Source organism: Netta rufina (genome assembly GCF_964035555.1).
Source record: "Netta rufina genome assembly, chromosome: 10".
Classification (NCBI taxonomy): domain Eukaryota; kingdom Metazoa; phylum Chordata; class Aves; order Anseriformes; family Anatidae; genus Netta; species Netta rufina.
Window position 1 is genome coordinate 21419555 of NC_140133.1, and position 22947 is coordinate 21442501.

Genomic DNA, 22947 nt, shown 5'->3' on the forward strand with positions numbered 1-22947 from the left:
GGCAAAGAACACAGAAATCTCTAGTGTTAGTAAAAAGTTATTAAATTCCCTCCCCGTCAAACTCTGCACAACTTAATTTTTCTGATCATCTGAAATGCTCCTTATTCCTCGGGGTAAAACTCAAATAAAGTAGCTGTTTTATGGCATAGTTGCATGACTTCAGAGTATGTGATTGTGATCCTAGATAGAGCTACACATCTGATACTCCTTTACAGAGAGGCAATTTCAGCGCGTGGCGAGCCCCAGTTGCAGCGATCTCTGTGATGATGAAAATGATGGAAGGTGCATGCATTTGTTGCTGAGAGTTAGGATAGATAAGAGAGACTGTAACTCCAGTTTTCTCTTTATAAGTTCTGAGAGTGCAGAAAGGGAGTGCCCTTTTAGCTGGGTGAATAATGCTGGAATTCACCTTGGCAGTAGGAAATCCCCTGCAGAACAGGAAGGACCGTAAAGGGCCGCGGGGCAACATACCTCTGTGACAGCCGGCTGAGCGTGCAGCTGTCTGGAGTATCTGCAGTGCTGGATGCTGTGGAAATGAAGGGACCAACAAGCACGCTTTGATCCTGTTGCTTGTACTCTGCCTAGTCCCTGTGTTTTCTAAGGAGGGATTTATCCTGAATTTGCTTTTGGTGTCACTCCTGAAAAGGAGGGAGAGGAGGGAACTGGAGTTTTCTGAGAAGTGGTATAGTGTTGTTTGTTTTTAACGTTTACTAATGTAGGCTGAGGACCATGATCTGTTCTGGCAGAAGTATCCCAGTAGGATTTTTAAGCCTTTGTAGATGTTTTCCAAGCTCTGCAGCATCCCGTATTGCAGCAGGGTTCCTGTCGAATGCTTATTTTGGGGACAGAAATTATGATGCGTTAAAAACGAAAGTCATTCTTGCAGCATTTCCAAAGCATTCTGGTTCCTGTAAAGCCTGAAAGTTCACAGACCTTCAGCACAGGGTCTGCATAAGACCGGTATTAAAACAGACAGTAGAAGAGGTATCTTGAAAGATTGAGGGAAAGCATGATTTGTTTTAATTAAAACAAATGAACAAACAAACCAGCAAAGCCCAGTGTTGCTTTGGGTTTTGTCGTGACCTTAGGGCGTGCTTTGTTCAGAGCTTGTCCTTTGGCTTGCTGCAGAGCTGCTGATGGTATCAGGCTGATGTTTGGGGCTGCAGAGCTCAGTAGAGGGGTCTTAGCATTGGCTCTGGGCAGGTGTCTCGGGTAGTGAAGAACTCCCCAAGGCACAGTGCTGGCGTGTTCCCTGTGAGAGCCTTTGGGCTGAGTCTTTAATTTACTCCTCACTGGGCTTGCACTGGGGTGACTTTGTTCTTGGTGGAGCTGTTGGCAATGCTGCTCTTTCAGAGAGAAGGTCCAGGACCAAGCTAAATTTTTCAAGAGCCACCAAGTGTGAATCTTTACACAAGAGTGATAACTAACCCTCAGTTGTAATTGGGCACAACGGCTTAATTGACTTTTAATTTAATCCCTAATCCGCTCAAATATCCAAACATGATGCAAAAGCAGATTCTGCAGCTTTTCAGAAGCCACGTTGGGATGGTGAACTCCACCTCGGGTTCCCTGTGATCCCGGAGGACAGCAGCACATTTCCCTCTGCATCGGGCATTTGTTTGCAGGGCTGCTCTCTGCCCAGACAGGTGTCTGGGGACAGCGCGGCCCAGTTTCCGCACGTCTCGGGCACCAGAACACATGCGTCTGAGAGAAATTTTAATATTTTTATGGACTGAAAAGGAGAGAAGTGTGAGCGCTGACCTGCAGGTGGCATGCTCAGGATGCTGAATGGGGCTGGGAGATGTCCTACTTTTTACTTTTTTTTTTTTTTTTTTTTTTTTTTTTTTTTTTTTTTCCCCTCCCAGCCACATTGCAGCGAACTGCTCCATTGGGCACCTGCCAACATTCAGGCAGCAGTTACATAAGAACAGCTTTTTTTCCTGGAATTTAGGCCCGCTGCTGATGTGTGACCTTCAGCGGCGATTGCCAATAAACGTGGTGGAGCTGTTTACAGTTACCTCGGCCCGTGGCTGCCAGCAGCCGAGCCTCCGCCGGTGCCGCAGCGTGTGTGCACCACTGCCTCTCGTGATAAGATGTTCCCGTGTGGTGGGGTCCCTGCGTGGCTCGGAGGGGCTGGCCGTGGGCGAGGGGTGAGGGCAGGCAGCTCTGTCACGCTGCGTCCATCTGCAAAGCCGCCGCAGAGCCGTGCCGGAGCCGTCCTGCCCCGAGCTGTCCCTGGCTGGCCCCTGGCTGCAGAGAGCCAGCAAGAGCCTGAAAGATCAAGCCCAGCAAAACGCCCGGAACACCCTGAGTTTCCATTGTCATTACGTGGTACCGAGGATGTGCAGGATTTGAAGTAAAAAAACACACACACAAAAAAAAACAACAATCAAGTAAAACCCCACTTACATTTTTTTAATTCAGCAATGGTACTTTATACAGCTGACAAAACAATAACCAGCAAAATACACCTGCAAAAACCCACTCAATATAGGTTTTTTGTTTTTCTTACCTCTTCGCTTTTTTCTTGAGGTTTCAACTAGGTGAAAAAGGGAAGCGAAAATTCAAGTTCAAAGGGGATTGACTGAAGAAGTAACCTTTACTGTGCTGTTTATCAATGATAAACTACAAAGCTGTAGTGGCTGAGCAAGGTGCAAAATATAGGCTACTTTGTACGTCTTTTGATTGGAATTGGAAAATTTCTTAACCTCCTGAGTGCTGGAGAGAGGCAGTTTTAAATTTTCTTTGCAGAGAGAGCTCGTACGACAGTCATCTCTCTTGTGTATTTTGCACTTAGACAGTGCTTCACTTGTTATGTCTCAAGTAGAGGAAATGCAGGCTCTAATAAATTTTTGTGGGCTGCCTTATATTTTTTTCCTTCAGAAATCCTGCAATCTTTGGACTGTTTTTATTGCACAAACTGGAACTAGAATTGGTAAGCTCTTTGGAAAAGGAGACTGGAACTTTTCTTACAGTTATTTGTAAAAATAACAACAAAAATTTGTACCCTCTTTCTAGTTAATTAAAAATACTAATGTAGGATGTGTAGAGAAGGTAGTCCTTCATATGTTCAGTTACCGTGAGAGACCTGCAGGACCGAGTGTTTAAGAGAAGCAAGTGGGATTGCATTGCCAGTGAAGGTCAGTGGCATATCAGAGGCTGAGGTCTCTAGCTCTAGGGAAGCCCCCGCCCAAGTAAAACACACTGCTTCGACTGAAAACTCTGGAAAGTTAAAGAAGGAAGTCCCGCGGGCAGATCTCGGTGACCTTTCAGTCCAGCCGCTGACGGTCCTTACGCCAAAATTCCCACCTCATCGTCTGGCACTGCACAAAGGCTCTGCAAATTCCCTGAGATAAGGGAGGGAAAAAAAAAAAAAAAAAGAAAAAAAGAAAGTGAGCACTGCTCCTGCCGGGGACAGCCACGTCCCCGTGCTGGGTGCAGGCGCTGCGCTGCCACGAGGCTGCGGCAGGGCTGGGGCAGAGCCGGGGGCTGCCCGTGCCCCTGGAAAGCCCCCACAGCTCCTGCAAGGGGAGCCCATGCCCTGACAGCGAGCTGCTGCACAGCTTGCACCGCCTCGTAATCGAGGCAGGGTAAAACCCTCCGGCACCTGCTAAAAATACGCTGCACAGCATGGGTCGTTACAGGGGAAAGCTGCCATGTGGGATGTTCGGCAAACAGGTTCAGTGCTCTTGGGTCCCAGTTATTCCCCGCTGTCCTGAAACTTACCCATGGCAAGTCAAGTACGTGTTTGACAGACACACCCACAGATCATCTGCAGAGGCTAGAACTTTGCCACCCAGCCCTTTTCTTGGTTCTGCGAGGTAACAGCGTTGGCCCCGTGAAGGAGGCTTCGCAAGTAACCTGTGCAGAGTTACCCGCAGCTACTGCAAACTTGCAAAGCCCAGCAGCGTGACTTGTTCTGTCTGGTGTCGTCAGTCGGGAGAGGTGGTAGGAGGGCAGCATCTCACTTTTGCTTTGTGTGTTTAAAGAGCTGTACTAAATGTGTTCCGCGGAGAGGAGAGGAATTCAGAGAAGGGAGGAACACAGTGGAGAGGGGCTGCCAGGATGGTACCCAAAAGGCCTGTCCCAGCTGGGTCTCCAGCTGATACCGCAACAGTTAAGGCAGAGAAGCCGGGGCAGTGGTTTGAGCATGTTGTATCTGAGATCTTTACCGTAGTTCTTTACATCTGGATGCACAACCCAGCTATCGGCAGCCCGACATGATGTTGGCTAGCTGACTGTAGTTGTTTTTCCCCTCTTTCCTCCTCAATGCCAGATCTCTCTGCTCGCCACCCCGGTAATGAGATGCCATATGCGGGGAGTTGGGTCAGTTCCTGCATTCCCAGCTTTCAGGGCCAGAAGGCACCATTCGGCGATGTAACCCGGCTTCCTGAGCAACGCAGGGCATCTCCCAGTTCTGCACCACGCCAAATAAACACAGCTTGCCCAAACTCCTTCACAGTCATGTTTGCTTCATTGATCATGACCCAGAGGAGAGGTGAGGTGCTTTGGAAAGCGGCATCGGCCTGGGCAAGTTAAACAGCCAGGGGGTTGCCACCTGTCAGTCCTCTGAACTTAGAGAGGGTGGAAATGGAGGAGGCTTCTGCTTTTTGGGTGCAGTTTTATCCATTTTTTGGTCAAAATTTCAAAGCTCCGTGAGGCTTAAGAAAAAAAGATCAAAAAAAAAAAAAAAGATTTTTTTTTTTTTTTTTTAAGTGTTTGTATGCGTGTGCTCACACACGTGCAGCTTTTTCTGATAAGGTTCTTTTCCACCCATTTCTAACTTCACAATCAGAGCTGTTTTCTGTCCTGCGTTGCTGAAGTCGTTACTTGGAGGAGACCCCATCTATGTGAACTGGAGCCTCTGCCTGCCTTTTAAATGTGTGTCAGGCCTTTTCAGCACTTCTGTTCTAGATGTTTACTACATAGTTGAGTTTAAAAAAATAATGAGAAAAGCAGTCCTGGGGCTTCCAACCTAAATGAAAATCTTTCTGCATTTCCTCAAACCATTTTCACTTTTTTTTATCCCCAGTGCTAGGTGTCTGAATTTTCCGTGAGAGGCAGCATTAGGCAACTTTCATCGTGATTTTTTTATATTTTTAATGCAAATGAAAATAAAACATTTATACCTTCTTCAAAACCAGATAGAAAAGACAAAAACCTCTTCCATATGTCGTTGAGATGAAGTGAGTTCAGGCTTGAGCTGTCGCTTGCTGTGGTGGTTTTTGAGGTGGGCACCTCCAGTGTTGAGTCAGATAAAGACCATTCTGGGAAACACGCGCAGCCCGTGTTGGGGAAATGGATGTTAGAGGCATTACAGTCACCGACAGGTCAAAGAAATTGCAGTTCTCCTGTTATGGCTAATGATGAGTGGTTTATTTGCCAGCCTTGTGGGAATGGAAACTTAAAAGGAAGAGGGTTTTTGTACAGCAAATTGAAAGGAACTTTTGCTACTGCTAGTGAAAAGGAAAAACATCGTGCTCCTCTCTGACCCTGCCGCCCATTACATTTCAGTTGAAAAGCCGCCCGCTTCATGCGTGCCGCTCACCTGGCCTCTCCGAGTGAAGTGTCTTCCTGGTCCCTGAGCTTACTGCCCTGTTGCCCCTTCCCCCCAGAACTGTCACTTTTCTTTTGGGTGCAGAACTGAGGTATATGGAGGCACAAGAAATTTAGCAAAATTACTGCTTCAGTCTACTCTCCCTATTCAATCCTTCTTGTAAAACGTAAGCTAATATTGTGCTTTTGCAGTACAAAGGATGGTGTAAAGAACAGCACAGTAGCTATAGCTGAGTAATTCTTTCCTGTTTTAACCCATTTTGATGTGAAGAATTAACAATTTCAGTATTTGGAGTGTATATTCTTACTGAAAGATCGCTGAAAGCTATGGTAATTTTGAATGATCCATCAGAGCCTTGCCAAGGCCAGTGGTTTCTGCTTGCAGATGAGTTTGTGAGGCTGGTCCTGACATGCTGATCTATTTATACATGCTGTCTGTGCTAAAGTGGGAAGGCGCAGGAGTTTGCAAACTGGAATGTTTACTTTTCCCCTCTTCAATTTAAGTTGAAAAGATCAAACTAATTCAGCGCTGATTCTTCATCTCTGCTGGTTTTCAGCCCCAAAATGTACATGCAAGTTTGATTAATTTGGGGTCACAATATAAGTCTGGGAATAAGGTCATTTTCATTAGGAATCCCAAGTCCAGTCCATCATCTTGCTGCAGTCATATCCACTTGACCTCCCAAGGAGCCCAATTTCTCTTACAGAGTTACGCACAATTTATGTGCTGTAATTGATAAACTTAAACACAAGAGGTTTTTTTGCTTTTCTCTGAAGCAAGTTGTCCTGGCAGTGTCAGAACACTGTGCCCAGACTCCCTAATGACTTCATGTGGCTTTCCCAGTATCCAGCCTACAAGCAGCCAAGGGTGTACTCAGCACGGCGCGATGTGCAGGAACTGTGTGTTCCTCTGCATGAATGTGGGGCTTCCTGTTAACTTTTGATCCCCTGGCTTAAATGCTCTGTGCTTCAGTTTAGCCAAGAAAGAAATGGTTTGCATGCTTGAGAAGTTTCCAGGAGAGGTGACAATGCAAGGAAACGGCGTACCAAAGGCCGCGTGAATTAGCCAGGAGGAAAGTCCATTAGGAGGAGGACGGAGAGCAGTTCTTCCTGGCCAAGGTTCCCCTGCCCACGGAGCACCACAAGGGAAGGGCTCGCTCCTCCGGCTCCTTCCCGTGAAGTAGGATCTCTCCATATTTAGCCTCTCGGATCCCGACAGCCTTCCTCTCTCTGCTCTGCGTTTCCCAGACTACAGCGGATATTGGGTTAAACCACCACGGTCGCTCTCCCAGCCTATGCTTGATTTTTCTGTCTAGTTTGTGTGCCCTCTAGGCAGACATGGGCAATCAGCTGCAGACTTAATTTGGTATTGCTGTATTGTCAGAGTCTTATTTCTTAGCGTATGTTCCTGAGAAGTTAAATCAATTTACCCACGATTAAGTAGGCAGTTTGATTTGAATGCTTGGGTCTCTGTTGTATGTCTAAGTTCTACTTGATAAAAGTTGCTTGTCTTTATCTGTTTCAATGTGATGATCAGCATATTAAATTTGAAAAACCGTCACCATTAAGCTTATTTCATTGTTCATGTTTGGTACTGTATTACATATCTGTTATCTCAGGAAAAATATGTTTATAGCTGGGAATCCGTAGGAACCATTTTTAACTAGCGTTCGAAGTCTTTTTGTGACATGCAGCACTTGCTTCTTCCTCCTCCCCACTGGGGATGCGTGTGCTATGTTCACCGTGTGCAAGTCGCAGATGCTGTGTATGTGGTCTGAACGAGCTGCCCAAAAGTGCATTATTTCTGGGTGGCAGGCCTGTGTGCACCTGCAACGAAAGCTTTTAGCTTGTGCCTTTGTGCTTATGCAAAGTAGTTTTGGGATGTTCAAAGGATACCTGCTAAATTTTCAAAATGTAGCTCTTTTAGGAGCATGGTGGGTGGCTGGGAGGGTGTAAATGGTAATTATGCCATAATTCATTTGTGATGATTCAGCTGAAGTTGAGTGGTTTGCTAGTTCCCTTCCCCTAAGTGTGTTGACCAGTAGATGTCTGTTGGGATGAAAGAATCTTGAAGAATGACTAATTTTTCTGCATTTTGCTTTCAACTAGCTGCCGCAACCTCCAGAAACGGAAAGCTCGGTAGAGGTGTGTCGCTCACCTATATTTGTACAACAGCAAATATTGGTGTTCTGAAGTAGTCCTGGTGGAGTGTCTTGTTGGTAGAAAAACAACTGTGATATGTGTGTCTGAGTGGTATAGACAGTGAAAAATGAGCAGATTGGTTGAAGTGCTTGAGTCCAATGCAGCATCAGCAAGACAGACTGAAAACACATAGAAACACGTAAACCAGTCTCAAATATTTTGTTGCTGCAAAGTAAGGGACCCAACGGACAAGTGGTTTAATGTATCTGAGGTAGTACAAGCCTTCTAGCCATTTGTCTTAGGCTTTTAGTGCAGGCACTCTTTGAGAAGTCTCAAGTCTCCCTTCTTCAGCAAAATAAGACTTCATTTCTACGATTCCCTATAAAGAATTTTGGTTTCCCCTTATCTTACATATTTAAAACCTTTGAGGAAATGGAGGTGACAAAAGAAGTTACTGGAATTTTCATAATTCCAGAGCAGCTGGGTGTCCTGTTTGAAACCGCTAATTGTCACTTCACACCAAGAAGGTTCCTAGCTCTTTAGTGAATTGGAATCGGTAGGAACATTTCATTTATGAGACACACCAGCAGCATCGGTTGGCCTAAGGCAGATTTGCCAAAAATAGAACATGAGAATTTACGAAATCTCAAATTCTTTTGGAATTAATGGGATACCTGGAGGTGGCATCGATAGATTTCACATCAGGGTGCTGTATCTCTGCAAATTTCAGTGAAACAACAATGAAGTCTTAATCTAGGAGGGCACTGATTCTCTGACATATTGAAGTGTGAAGTTTTTATGTATGTTTTGAAATAACAAAGAAAAATGAAGTTTGTGGAATCTTTGTACTTGTAATTTTTGTGGAATAGTGCTTAAACAGAAGCTGAAACTCTCGGTGGTCATAGAATGACTTTGAGATGTCTAGAAGGTGGCTCCTGGTTTAAGATGGGTCCCTTTATAGAGTGGTTTCAGAATATTTCTACGTTTCCAGAATGCTTTAAAGAACAAGAACTTGAAGTACTTAAGGTTTCCAAAGTGGAAGTTCGAGTTTGTACTAAGTTCCTGAAAATTTACTTCCTTTACATACCTAACATCTGAAATATGAGACTTGATTTGGAAATAGGCACGTGCCAAGGGACTTCTCTCAATAAATCAGTGAAACCTCTACTGCTGAAGTCCATGGCGTTGGAATGAAAACCCTGTGTGGGTTTTGTCAGAGGCCCTCCACAGTCTCAAAAGAACTTCCTTGACCACAATCCGACATGTTAAAGTGCCTCCACTTCCACCAGAAATGTGTGTGTGTGTGTAGTGGGGAAGGGGTGTTTGTATGTGTACATGTGTGTATATGTGTATATGTATGCATGGGCATAATGCATGGTTTGAGATCCTGAACTGTCGTGTGGTACCTGTAAAATTAGGTAGACTGTGTGTTTTCTTTAAGTCCCTGAGAATGTGTTGGCATATGTGCATGCCATGGTGGTCTGCTGGCGAGTGTCAGAGCAGACTGGTTAAGTACCGTGGGAGCTAATTAAGGGCTGATGTTTTATTTAGTTAGCTTGTCGGTTGGTCTTCCTCATCTCCCCGTTGCTTTCAGCTGTGACTTCCCTTAATATTTCCCACGAGTGCAAAGATGCTAGTGTCTCTTTAGTGTTGTTCTCCTTTAAAATGAAATTTCTGCGTGCACAGCAGGAGCTTGATCAAACTCTACCACAGAGGCAACTGGAGGATCATAGAAGGGTATGTACAGTAGTCAAGCACATTCAGAACTAATTCTCTGCCTTTTCCTTTTAAACAGTGAAGTTTAAGTCATGTAAGACACTTCTGTGGGTAACTGCTTGCCAGTCTGTTAGAAAATCCCAAACTAGCAGCCGTGCTTATAAAACAGGGTATGGGGGCACCTTCTGCTGTGTTCAGGGGAAGGGGCAAGTGCTTGGCTGCTCAGGATTAAACCTCAGATCCTGCTCTAGTCTGTTCACACTTGTTAAAGCACTCCCTTTGGTGATGATCACAAAATTACAGTGAGATTATTCAGTGCCTGTGGAGTTTGCTTGCTTTGGCCCTACCTGCCCCCTTCATAAACAATCAAGCTGCCAAATCAACATTGTTAGCACATTTCTTAATTTATTCTGCTCTTGTAGCTCGGAACAGAAAAGTAGCAACTCCTAACTGCTTCACTCTTAAATTTTATTGACAATTCCCCATTTTAAAGGTCATAGCAGGTTTTTGATAACACCTGAACTGTATATTGCATCTGTTTTATTGATATGTTTAATACCGTTTGTATGTTGCTTACTGTTAGTTGCTGATGAATGCAGATGAAACTGAATTCTGCTAGGTAGCATATTTGATTTTTCTCGCTGCCGCCAAACATCTGATATTTGTTTGCATATTGTATGCATCAAAGTGGTGTATAACAGTAACAGGATGGTTAAAGAACTGTTCCGAAGCCAAGCAGCGCAGCTGAATTAATTATAACGTTACTTAAATAACATTTTTCTCCTTTATTTTGATCACATTTTCATACACTTATTAGCTAACACAGTGTTTTTGAATAATTTTATAGTAAATGGTGAAGTTTTTATTCGCAGTTAGAATTTTAAATGATATCGAATGCGGGGATGGATTGCCAAACCTCTGAAACTGTGGATCAGCATGCTTTCAGACTAAAAACAGCAAATGCTTCATAACGTGTTCCCACTTGTATTTTCTGCTTGCTTGTCCTGCTTCGGGTATACCACAGGCACAGACAGCAGAGGTGCAGCAGGTCTGTCTGAGGAGCAGGAGCTCTGCTCAGGTCTCCCCACTCATGTGAACCATTTTGAGGGTGGAATAGAAGTTGCCTTCTGCTCCTAGAAAGCCCAGGGACAATCCCACGAGCTTGAGTTATCCTCCTGGACTTGGGATGAGGTGGAGCTTACCAAACAGCAGTTCTTGTAGTCAGATGTGCGTTTTGATCTTTGTAGTAGGTAGTAAAAATTCCAGCTTTTAAATGCCAGTTGCTGTGACAACTGCTAGTCAGCTTAACAGAAGAGAAAAAGGTAACGGGAGAGCTCCGCTGTGACTTGGTTTTGGCATGGGGCTCTGTAAGTATCAAGTTTCCTCTCTAATCAGTACACGTGTAGAAGAAAGATGTAGTTAAGATGTCGGGGGTTTTTTGCCTGTCTTGGCCTTGTTCTGTCATGTATCTTTCCTTACCTGCCAGACGGAGAGCAGAAAGAGTGGGTAAGGCACTACAGCATGTACTAAACACTATCTTGTCGTTGTCAGTCAAAGTAGCTCCTCGGGGATGAGTTTGCTGGGCCCTGGAATTAGTCTCTTGCCTCTGCCACATGTTCATGGTTTGGCCCAAGCAGTGACAGCAAGTGTGTGCCCCTTGGAGAAGGACTGGTTTTCTTCTACTTCTGCTTCCAAAAGAACTTGCTTTTTTTTTTTTATTATTTTTTTTCCTTTTGGAAGCAGCTGGTTGGAAAGCTCTCTTAGTGCTTATCTTCATCTCGTCTCCCTGTCATTTCCCCATCTGATTTGGTAAAACGCAGCTCCTGTGCCGCCACCCTCACCCTGCTGGGCGGTGGGAGCAGCTCCTGGCTGCCGGGGCACGAGCTGCAGCCATGGGTGGGCTTCCTCAGCTCGGGAGCGATTTGGTCGAGGATTGTTAGTTTCAGACAGGTTTTTTTCCAGTGCGCTGGGGTGTAAGGCATTCTGTGAGTGCTGGCTTCATCTCAGAAGCAGTCTGGCTGCGGCAGGGCTGGGCTCTGGCTGCGGCAGCTAGCACACATATGCGTTGCTCCTTTTACTTATGTGTATTTTAAAGGCCTCTTGTGAAAGTTTAAGGAGGAAGGCTTCCCTTGTTTGACAGCTAATATTGAGCCCTGTAGCTGATGACATTTTGAATCCACAGCCAGACTACTAATTTGGTTTGAAATCCAGCTGAAAATAAGCATCAAGCACGTTTTGTCTGAAATCACTGCTGCCAAGCTCAAATTTTTTGGAATCCTCAGGAAATAAATCCCGTGTCTCCTCTCCGGCAGCGGCTCAGGGTGGCACTGCTGCAGTCACAGCACACCCCCATTAGCAGAGCAGCAGCTCGCTGTTAAAATAATCGCTTGTCTCTCTTCATGCGCAAAGACCTTGCAAAAATCTGTTAACTGAGCTGCAGCGCTTCTGCATCTGCCTACTGCTGGCGACACAGCCGGCTTTTCTGCCGCTCCCTATATTACTGGGGATTCTTGTGAAGACCTCAGCAAGCGCGTTGCAGGGCCCACAGGTTAACGTTCAACCTGGGGGCTGTTTGGATCTCCTCCGACTTCTGCTGACGGCAGCAGCGCGTGCTTCGCGCAGCCGTGCCGGGTGTCCCCGGGGCCGCACGGGGCTGGGACGCCGGGGTTATCCAAGGACCGCTGCCCCGCGGTGCCCGCGGGCTCATGTGCTCGGGTGCTGACTGCTGGCGTGACCGGGAACAAAGAGCCGGGGGCGGCGGGGAGCGCTCGGGTCCCCGCTGGCTGGTGGTGGGGAGGGCGAGAGGAGCGCCGTGCTGCAGCAGGAGAGGCAAGGGCTGAGGAGATGGGGCTGCTTGCCCACAGAGCCATTTCTAACAGTAGCGTTTCTCTGATCCGCCTCTTTATTTCATCTCGGTGCTGTGCAGATTTATTTTTTTACGCTTAAGGCAGACAATGGTCCGCGATTTGAAAAACAAAACGCTCTGAAAATAAAATCTGTCTAGAAAGCATGAGGAAAATCTGGACTGTAGCAGTTTCTGGTGCTGGGAACCCCTAATCTTGAGCCCTGTGTGACACCCCTGGTGTCCCAGCCTGCCGAGAACCCCAGGAGATGCCCAGCGGATCTTCCCCAGTCTCCAGGGTCTCGGGTCCCCCTCCTCGCAGCACTCCTCCTGTACCGCGTGTTGCTGGCCTATTTCTTCCCTGCGCCCGAATCATGACTTGGTTATCCTCTTTGAATCAAGGGGGAGGCCCTCAGGCAAGTCTTGGTCAACCGTTACTACGGCAACGTGCGGCCTGCGGGACGGCGGGAGAGCCTCACCAGCTTCGGCAATGGGCCCCTCTCGGCTGGCGGCGCCAGCAAGGCCGGGGCAGGAGGTAGGACGCGCGTCTGTCTGTCCGTCCGCGCGGCCCCTCGGTGTCCTGCACGTCCAAGTCTTCTCCCCTCAGACTTCTCCCTTGCTGGTCTGTTTCTGTGAAATGCAAAAAAAAAAAAAGAATGAAAACCACCACCAACAACAAAATCACCCACGGCGGTCGGGGAAGAACTCTTAATTCCACGTTTTCCCTGGCTTTGGAAACTCCGATGTTTCAGCTCTCCTTGAGGGATTTCACTTTAAGCCGAGCAGAACATGGCTCTCCTGTCTCTAATCACGTAAACTGCTTTTTCCTTACGCAGATGAGAGTAGTGTTCTTGTTTTCCTGACTGCGTTTGAGAACATACTTCAGAGTTAAGCAGGCCGAGGTTTTTTTATGCCTTCCAGAGACTTTCTTGGGGTGTCTTGCTTTGAATGGATGTACTCAGGAAATCTGATCAATTTAATATTTGCAACAATGCTTGGGAGATGTGCTCATAGGGATGTCAGATTAACCATATCTAAAACAAAAGCATTTTGTTGCATTACGGGGAGATTGCAGGGTAGGATGAGCAAAAATCAGGTTTGAAGTCAACTGTAGAGTGCAGTTTATTTAATTTGAAACCATTGCTAAAGAAGTCAGTTGGGCATGTTTTCGTCAAACACCATTCAGTGGGTTTTGCCTCTAACGACTGTCGGTAATCCCATTGAAGGCAGGTCTGATCAGAAACAAACAAACAAAACAAAAAATCCCTCCCTCATTTTTTGAAGTCGAGCTGTAATTACATTTGCCTTTGCATAGTGCTGCCTGCTGTGATACTCTTTCGCTTTCTAGATCATTTTGCTTCAGTTCTTGTTCTTTCTGCCTCTTCCACCAAATCTTGTGTGCTTTATCTTGTTTGATCTGCTTCATCTATGAATTTTTATGCTTCTGTAATTGTACAGAAGCATAGCGTTGGCTTCGCCATCTGCTGGAATTTGTCTTGCCTTTTCTCCATCACTTCGCTGGTACCACTGAGCTTTTACCTCTTTGTATCTCTGAACCCATACTGCTTCCAGAATCCTCTTTCGGTACACCAGCCCTCCTTCCAGCTTCTGCTAGCAGTGAGGGTGATAGTGGCAAGAACTATTTCTGCTTGCCAGCCCGAGCTTTCTTCCTCAGGACTTAAGAGCCTTGCACACATTAAAGCAGCATTAAGTGCCCATCGTATGATGCATCCCATCTACGCTCTAAGTTAAAAACACTTGCAGAAATTCTAGGAGTTGAGTTCATCACTGTTAATAAACATGTGCCATTCAGGATACTTAATAATTTAAACCAGGAGAGAGGTGCCATCACTGTAGGGTAGCAGGATTTGAATCTCAGGCTGTCGTGATCACCTTTATAGGAGGAAGCTCCGGATCAAGTTCAATGAGCCGAGGTGAGATGAGTTTGGCAGATGTCCAGTGTCATCTGGATAAAGAAGGTGCATCCAACCTGGTCATAGACCTCATCATGAATGCCACCAGTGACAGAGTCTTCCATGAGAGTATCCTACTTGCAATTGCCCTTCTGGAAGGTGGGAACACTACAATACAGGTAGGAAAATGGAAAACATTAACCTTATAACTAAAACATGTCGGGAAGGGAAATATTTTTGAGATCCAGGAAACCTGACGAGGTTAAGGAGATGGGAGGGGAAATGACTAAATGATCTTTGACCTGTAATTAAGGGAAATATCAGTGTCTACCATGCAAAAGTTAACTTATTAAATGTTTGCATGGGCACTAGGTAATTGAGGTATTTCCCAGGGCAATACAGAGGTATGAATGTATAATAAAACAGCTTTGTACCATAAGTTAATATGACTGCTTTTATGTGTAAGTTGAAGCAACTGCAAGATGCCTTGAGACCTTTACAACTATAGGTCTTACATTTCAGATCAGAATTTGAAATATCACTGCATGGTAAACTCCAGGCCACCACTGTTCTTCTGTTATCATGCTGCACTTCATTTCGGTGTTTTGAATACAAATTTGGTGTCCCTAAATGAGAACTGCACCTGGTATGGATTTTAGTGAACATACAGCAACTAACTTGTTGCATTTCAGAAACATGGTATTCTTCCAAACAGAAAGACAACCTTATTACAGCAAAATGTGACTGCAAGTATTATTAAATATGTAATATCTAATTCCTTTGACTTTGTGTATGTTCTGCATACTAGCAGTCCTGGACAATGGTCCTTATGCATAGCTCTTCCAGAGGTTGTTTTCCCTTTCCTCACCCTCCTGCCATTTGTTTCACACCTGAAGAAAACAATCAGTGATTTGTTTAAGCGGGTCAACAGGTTGTTACTTTCAGATAAATATGTTCAGGCATTTGATACACATACAGATTTAGGCTTACAACTTGATACTATTTGTGGTGCAACCTAATGAGGAACAACTATTGAGGTACTTAAATCAGGATCCAGGTAAACTTTTCAGAAGAGCTTGGACAAACAGAGCTAAGAAAACCTTACATACGTGCCCCGCTGTTCCCAGTACAATATAACCACTCCCCAGTCCTTTATTTGTTAATGTCCTGAAAACCAAGCTACCCAAAGCATGCGGTCGGTCTCTGGTATCATTGCAGTGGCTAAGAGCCACCACAATGGCAACGTTATTCTTGCTAGACCTCTGTGGCAGCTCCTGTGAGAAATGTGGAACAGGCCAGGGGCAGTGCTCCGCGTTGTGCTCGATCTAATGTAACTGTGGGCTCTAGCCAAAACAGCTCATCCCGTTCTGGTTAGCTCTGATTGTCCCCTCCTTTGTATGGCTTGTGCAGCTGTGGAGAGAGTTGATCTGATGGAAAACCGGCCTGCCAGCAGCAACAGATTCAATGCTATAGAAAAGGTCTGTGTAAAACCTGACCAGAGATGTGCAAAAGAGCAGCACTTTCCTCTGGGTAGCACTGTGTAGTAAGACTTGATCAAGTGCAACGTGAGGCTGAGTTCTGACTGGTTATAATTGATGATAATGATTAAAACTTAAACTACATTTACAGCAGCACCACCTTGTTTTCGCACAAACTTCTGCTGAGAGGGGAGAGAATCTTTTTGGGTTCCTTCATCTCTTGGCTCTGTAATCAGTACCTTCTTTTTTCCCTGTACATGTGCTCTAGAGCGAGGCTTCTTTGCAAAAGACAAAGTGGGAACAAAGCACTTAAAATCCCATGTCATCTTAAAATACAATGACAGGATTAACATTCCATGGGGAGAGTCACTCCTTTCAATTTCCTGCTCTCTTCAGATCTGAAGGAAGCTGAGCTTTCATCTTCTTCGCTCACAGGTAGCCTCAGGTAACCTCACACTGCTGTGCTGGAAGGAAAAACAAATTCTGCACCAGCCTGAAATGGAGAGAGCCTTTGCTTGTCCTGGAACCCAGAACTAATGGAGTGAGCAGAGTCACTTCCCTGCTGTGCATGAATTGTTGTTAGAGTTGGAAGCAGACTTCTTAGCTCCTTGGGTCAAAACAAACAGGGAAATCTTCCATCCACGTCCAGAGACACCTCTTTCACCAGAAAGCAAGGGTTTTTTAAGTTTGCATTTGCTGTCTATTGCTGCAAATTGGGAGTCTGTGAAATAATTACGTGGTTAGGAGCGAGCTGTTGTCGTACGGTGGTTACAGCAAGTGGCAGAGCTCTCGCACCCATGTGTTAGGGTCCTGCCAGTTTCTGCTGCTCTCCTGCCTTTATAGACGTTACTTCCGACAAGCCAGAGAAACTATTTTCCATCCTTTCCCACTCAGGAAAAAGTGCTTAGTGGCTGCCTTTACCTTGAGAAAAATGTTCTGGGCAGCCAGGAGTTGCTTTGTCCATGTGTGTACGTGCTGTAATGGAACAGCGAGGGGTTGGGGATTATGGACCTGGTTGCTTTTGAGTACAGAGTGTTTTAGGAACCAAATCGCTTTCTGATGCCTACAGCTAATGCTGTGTAAGGCTGAGGTCTTGGACACACCCAGGAGCTCTTACTCATGCATGGGAAGCACAGAGGAGACTTTATTGAAAATATCCTAACAAGTGGTCCCAATCCAGCAGCCTAATAGCAAAAGGCAAAAAAGAGGTTTATCAGTGCGCAATGTTCCCTGGGTTACCTCTGCCTTGGTTAATCTGTTCCCCGGGGCCCTGCTTTGCTTGCACGATCTCCAGCACAGTCAGGGCCCTTGGAGACTGCCACAACATCAGTCAGGAGCGGCACTTACTCAGCTCTCTCATCTTTCAGTAGTATTTGAGTCATGAAAGCCAAGTAAATAAAACTTTAATGCAGAAAAACACCAACCACAAAGCCTAATTTCTGGGAGAACAGCTGGCTCGACGCTGGTGAATCAAAGTGAACTTGGAGGTTTGCTCTTTAGTAAAATCACAATTTCTGTTCTCTATCTCCCAGAGTGATTGCTGAATGATGTCCAAGTTAAGCTGGCATCTAGAGACAGTAAATTCATGTAACCAAGCTCTTCTCTCTTCGCATAGTGAGCTGGCATATCTGCTCACACAGAAAATACCGAAGGCTCTGGGTGAAACCTAGCTGTTAGCAATTCTGCAGAGGCAGTACTCCCTGCAGGAGAGCAGTCTGTAGCCTGCACAGCTTCAAATCTGCTGGTTTTTATGAAGCAGTCTTTCACTGCAGTACAGATTTAATAATGGTATAGCAGAGTGATGATCTCTTATTTAGTAAGACTTTATTTCTACAAAAAGCACTGCAAAATTTTTTGTCTGCTTATGGAAACAAGACATGCTTATGAAACTAGGTGCACTTATGAAAATGAACCCAGTGCTCTCTGTGGTCTTTTATCCTGATCCTTCTCTAATCTGTATTCTTCCTGTGAGTTTTGCAGATCAGGTGGGGCTTCACAACCTCTGCAACCTGCAGAGTGGATTTTCTGAAATTCTATGGCAGTTTCCAGTAACTGTCAGTGGAAGAGTCATCTACAGTCACTGGACTAATAACTGTGTTCAATTTGCATCAGATGCGTTTGTCATTGTGAAAGTCACCCTAGCCAAGTCGGCCAGCTTTGTCTTTGGGTTCTAACACAGCTCGTCGTCATTTCACATTTTTTTGGTTATTATTAGCAACTCTTCGTTTATAGTATTCTGAATAAGTTCATTCTGTGCTCCATCTGAATAATTTTTACTAAACTTAAATTGCTTACAGTCCTTTGAGAATAGGAAACTAGTGGGATAGGGACAGGTTATGTAAAAAGGCTTTTTGGCAGTACAGCCAGAAATATGTCGCCCCTGCATGGCATTTTCTTAACTCCAGGTTTTCACACGGGAAATGAGTTCAGCCTGAAGTTAAGCAAAAGTCTGTACTGACACACAGGAACTTGCACATGACGTTTGTAATATGGTTAATAATGGGAGTTCCCGGGTGACTCCCATGAGCTTCAGTGGGAGAACAGATCCCCGTGATGTTGGAAAGGGATAACTGGAATAGGTGTTCCTGCCTCATTACGTGTATGCAGGGCCAATATTAAGGCTAGGCAAAGTAGGTGGTTGCCAACTCTAGCAGAAAAGCAAATCTAGAAATGTTCCTTATTATAATTGGCAGCAGTGATTTTTATTGTATTGTTAAGAAAATGAACGTGGGGGAGAAGCAGGGCAAGAAAAAATATTCCTGGTTTATCTTAGGTAATAGGCTCAGAGGGTAGTGTACGGCACGTTTCATCCCAGCTGCTCGGTGTTTTGTTGTTGGGAGCGAACGTGGATGTGATAAATTTACTGTCTGGGGAGAAAGACAGATCTCTGCACACCTAGAGCCCTCTGGATGGAAGCTTTTCAGTGTTGCTTTTTTGGATGTGTTTGGGAACAGGGCCAGGTGCTTTGGTAACAGGTGCTGGTGGTGGTGCCCGCGCTGTGTCCGGTGAGCTGCCTGCTCCCGGCTCCGACGGGAACCCTGCCCTCGTTTGTAACGAGGCAGGAGCGGAGGTGGAACTGCAGGGTCAAAACCGAGCAGCAAATTAACTTGACAAATGGTACTGTTCACTGAACTGAAAATTATATAAACCCCTTTATTAATTTATATAACCCTCAGCATCCGCCTCGAGAGAGCTCGCGTCAGCGGTTCTGCGTGGGACAGCCCTGGGAGGGCGGGTGCCCTGCCGGCCCCGTGCTCTGCTCCAAAATTTGAGGGGTGAGCAGCGTGCCCCCAGCTGGGACACTGCCAGCGGGTGTAAGGCACCCGTCCCCGCAGGTGCTGGCCTGGGCGTGCTTCACAGGAGCTTGCGTGGCCGCTGCCATTGCTCATAGGCATGCTTACCGCAGAGCTGCTGCTCCTTTGGAGAGATCAAAGGATGGTCCGTCCCTTGCGCAACCTGCAACACAGCCAGTTTGCCTCGGTTAAAGCAATCCCAGCAAGTGAATGACAGCGAAGAAAATTGCTGAGGACTTCTCCTGTAGCACTTGTCTCTCATCTGCCAAATAAAAATTATATGCACCATATACTCTGCTTCACCTCCGTGGAGTTTCAGGTTTCCTAGGTCCATGGAAGTTACCGACAAGTAAGGTCCCTTACATAACCACCTCTCCCTGGAGAGTTTGGTCCGCTGGTTTAATTAGGGATCTTCTCAAAAGTTAGATTATGTGACAAATTACCCACACACGTTGGTATTTTCAGCGAGGGAAGGTAAAGTGAGGTTGATGACATTAGGTTAATTGAAGGCATTTTTAAGTGCTACCCCAAAGCGATGTGATGCAGAGCTACCACTTCGACGTGCAGCGCTGCCTTTCCCTCACCCCTTCATCCACAGTTCTTCAAGGTACACTGCAAGCACCCCACATGGTAAAGGGACTCAGTACCAACGAAAAGGTGATTATTTTTCAGAATAGAAATGGGATTTGCTCCTGGCTTTAATGTGAGCAGTCGCTGCCCATGCGCAGGAGGTGATGACAGACTCTCCCTGGGGCAGGAGGGACACCTAGGGCGGTGGCCAATTTCAGCCACCACGAGGGCTGTCCCCGAGGAGCCTGCGGTGTGCGGCTGTGGTGTTAGACTGCGTGGCTGTGCCTCCGTCACTGTGTGGCAAGAGGCAGTAAATCAGCGTGAGAACAGCACTGGGCTGAGCCAAGGTGAGGAGTTCGTTCACTGTGTGTGTGCTGAGGCTCCTCTGCTGCGTGACTGCACGGAAAGCCTTGTGGCTTGGAGGTGCCTTGGCTTCCAGAGCTCTGCAGTTCAGCCCACGAAGGGAAATCGGGCGTTTTACGGGCCTTCCTTCTGAGCGTTGGCCAGGGTTAGGGGCCGTGGCTGCAGGGTTCAGGGCTGTGCCTCGCACAAGTGGCTCTGAATGAGCAAAATACCAGAAATCACCTCAGCTGGCTCTTGGTTTGTCTGGTTTTGTAGAAAGTATGGGTTTGGGTAAAAGGCTGGACTGACACAACTCTCCTGCCTTCATTGCACCATGTAACGTGCTTCGGCTTGGTTGACTTTTCTCCTCGTGTGCTACCACCAGCAACCAAGCTCCAGCAAGGTGAATTGCAGTCTCCTTTGCGAAACTCAGTGCCTCAGACTGTCCAACAATGATTGATTGTTATGAAGTAATTGCAGATTTGCACAAAAAGGAGTTGAATCCAGACTTGTCCAACTCCTATCTGTGTTTCTGGTGCACAGGACCGCAGCAGGAACCAAGTGACCCAGGTTGCTAACCGGGCACAGAGAGGACACCTGGTCAGTGCGCTTGGGTCTTGGCATTAAGAGTGCCAGGACGCACAGAGAAGCGTTCCAGGTTCTGGCCTGGTGCTAAGAACAACGTGGGAGCCATGACAATCCCCAAAGCTCAGTACAAATATTCCAACACGTGGCTCTCAGAACCCTCTGGGATGATGCTGCGGGGAGGCACAGCCCGTCGCAGTGCGCAGACGTGGCAGCCCCAGCGGTCACTTTCATTGCTGCCGGCCACAGCTCTGCTTTTACGAGGCAGTAACTCTGAGACAGATCTGTGCCCTTCAGCCTCCTGTAGCGCTGGCTGCGAAGCAGTGACAGAACTGAAGGGTAAGTGATGCTGGAGAACAGCAGTGAAATAGCTGGAACACGCCAGTCAACCCGTTCCTTTTTTTTTTCCCTTTCTCTGTTGGCCTGGATGTGTGCTGCCCTAGTAGCTGCCAAGGCACTTAGGGTGTTTCTCCATCGCTGCAACTGTCCTCCAAAATCAGGAGAAAATTTGGCAAAACGATACAGACGTATCGGTAATTCAAAACATAGATTTAGTGACATAACTGTGTTTTGGGGTTTGTGGTTTGGACTTTTTACCCAGATGTACTTCTTGCAGGCTATGCAGCAGTCACAGATACCTGTGAGCACATAAAACTGTACGTGGGGGTAAAAGCTTCAGAGGCAAAAGAACTGTTGGGTCACTAAGCTTCTGTGAATAGCACTTGGGAACTTTTGGTCCCTGAAAAAAAAGTCTCTTAATTTCCAGTCTGAGAACTCCTCATCCAGATAGAACGTGAGAAAAAGTGCTGGTGTTTGTTTTTAACAGGCAGTCGGGATTTTTTGATATAGGATGTTGTTATCTTTTTTCATTGCTTCGATAATGTCTGTTGTGGAAACTAATGCCAAACCAGCAAGGTGTCGGTGCCTATTAAGTAATCACCTGTGTCTTCCACAATTTTAATAAGTCTTTCTCAAGCTGAACTATACCATAACAGTGTTTTGACATTCTGAGTATGTTACTCTGAACATGATACACAAAAAAAGTAAATCTTGGTAAAGACCTGCATGGGGCAGGACACTGAGCTGTGGGCTGCGACCGAGAGCGAGCAAGCTCTCCCAAACGAAGCACGATGCACATCCAGAACCCAGGGTTACCTTCAAAACAAGGCGTTGAACTTGCAGTAGTAATTAAGCGAGTGCTGAGGAAATCCATCTCCCGATGCACTGCTGATTGTCATCAGGTGAGCAGATTGCAAGCCCTGGGGCGCACACGGGCTCCTTCACGTGTGCTTCAATGCATTTAGTGCAGGGGAGGCTCGGATCTCACCTGGCCGTGAGACACCACCGTGTTAAAAACAAACACGCCCTGGTAATAATGCACTGAGAGAGTGAAAAGCTGTTAGGAGTCATTACTGCCCTTGCTTTACAGAGGTGATTTCATTTTCATTGGGGGCAGCTGATGCTACTGGAAGGATTTGGGGGCCATCAGTGCTCCCGTATCATAGTATCTTCCAGCCTTTGTACCCAACGGGGAGCTTTTCCACGTAGATACTGAGATGCCCGTGTGTGTGATTGAGCAATGCAGGCAGGAAGGGAGATGTGCTACACCAGAGCTCGGCTGCTTTACTCCTTGTCTGGTCTCGGTAGCTGCAAATACCACATCATTCGTGGTTGGGCGTTACCACAGACCTCTCCTGTGGCCTCTCCCTCGGCGCTCAGATGCAATCCTGGTGCTCTGCGTGGCGATGGGAGTCGGTGCTTCTCCCTGTTCCCCTCCACGGAGTCCACATCCAACTTTTAAGATGATCCCTAACAGGATTAAAGTCCTCCACAAGCAGGCAGAGGCAAGCTATTCAGAAAAACAAGGTCATGCTGCATTTTTATTTTTTTTTTTTTTGGTAAGCACAGGAATCAACAAAGAGATGTTATATAACTTCTATTTATATCCCACTTGCTCACTAGCTGCAGGCACACACGAGTAGCTGAGGAGGGAATTTAATGAGCTCTCAGGGCTTGCTCACCTTCCAGAGCTGGTAGGAGCCAGCTTGTTTTTGAAGTGCGTCAGCAAATGAAACTGGTGGTGGGTGGGTGGTTTGGGTAGGTGGACTGACTTGTTGCTATGGTTTTCTTTAATTCCTCTGTCTCTCAAGAAGATCTTACACTTTTTTTTTTTTTCTTTTGGGGAGTCTGCAGACTTCCTTGTTTCTCACACCTACACACAGCTCGCTGGTTCACCAAGGAAGTGGGATTCGTGCTCCTGCCACACAGGAGCCTCGCGCAGATTAGCTGTGTGACCCGCCGGTGCGTGCTCGCACATGCACGCAGGAGGAACTCAAATCAGGCTCCGTGCTGAAAGCAGGTCGGGCCCCCAAGTCTCCCACGCTGGGAGAGCCATCTGCTCCCCGCTCGGAGGGATTTAAACCCCGAACCCAAGTCACGTTCCTACCTGTAACTCCTCCAGCCTGCGCTTCCCTCTGCTCACCCGGCGTCACCTCGCGGGGCTGGGGCCG

The 22947-nt window shown here is 46.5% G+C and overlaps 1 protein-coding gene across 1 annotated transcript in view; it reads left to right on the top strand.

Moving 5' to 3' along the window:
* The window catches only part of ITPR1 (inositol 1,4,5-trisphosphate receptor type 1), a 163617-nt gene that overhangs the window by 89780 nt on the left and 50890 nt on the right, over nt 1–22947 (top strand). The window contains exons 39-40 of the mRNA XM_084293035.1: nt 12659–12791; nt 14158–14348. Coding sequence (XP_084149161.1) covers nt 12659–12791; nt 14158–14348 — 324 coding nt within the window. The remainder of the gene's footprint in view (nt 1–12658; nt 12792–14157; nt 14349–22947) is intronic.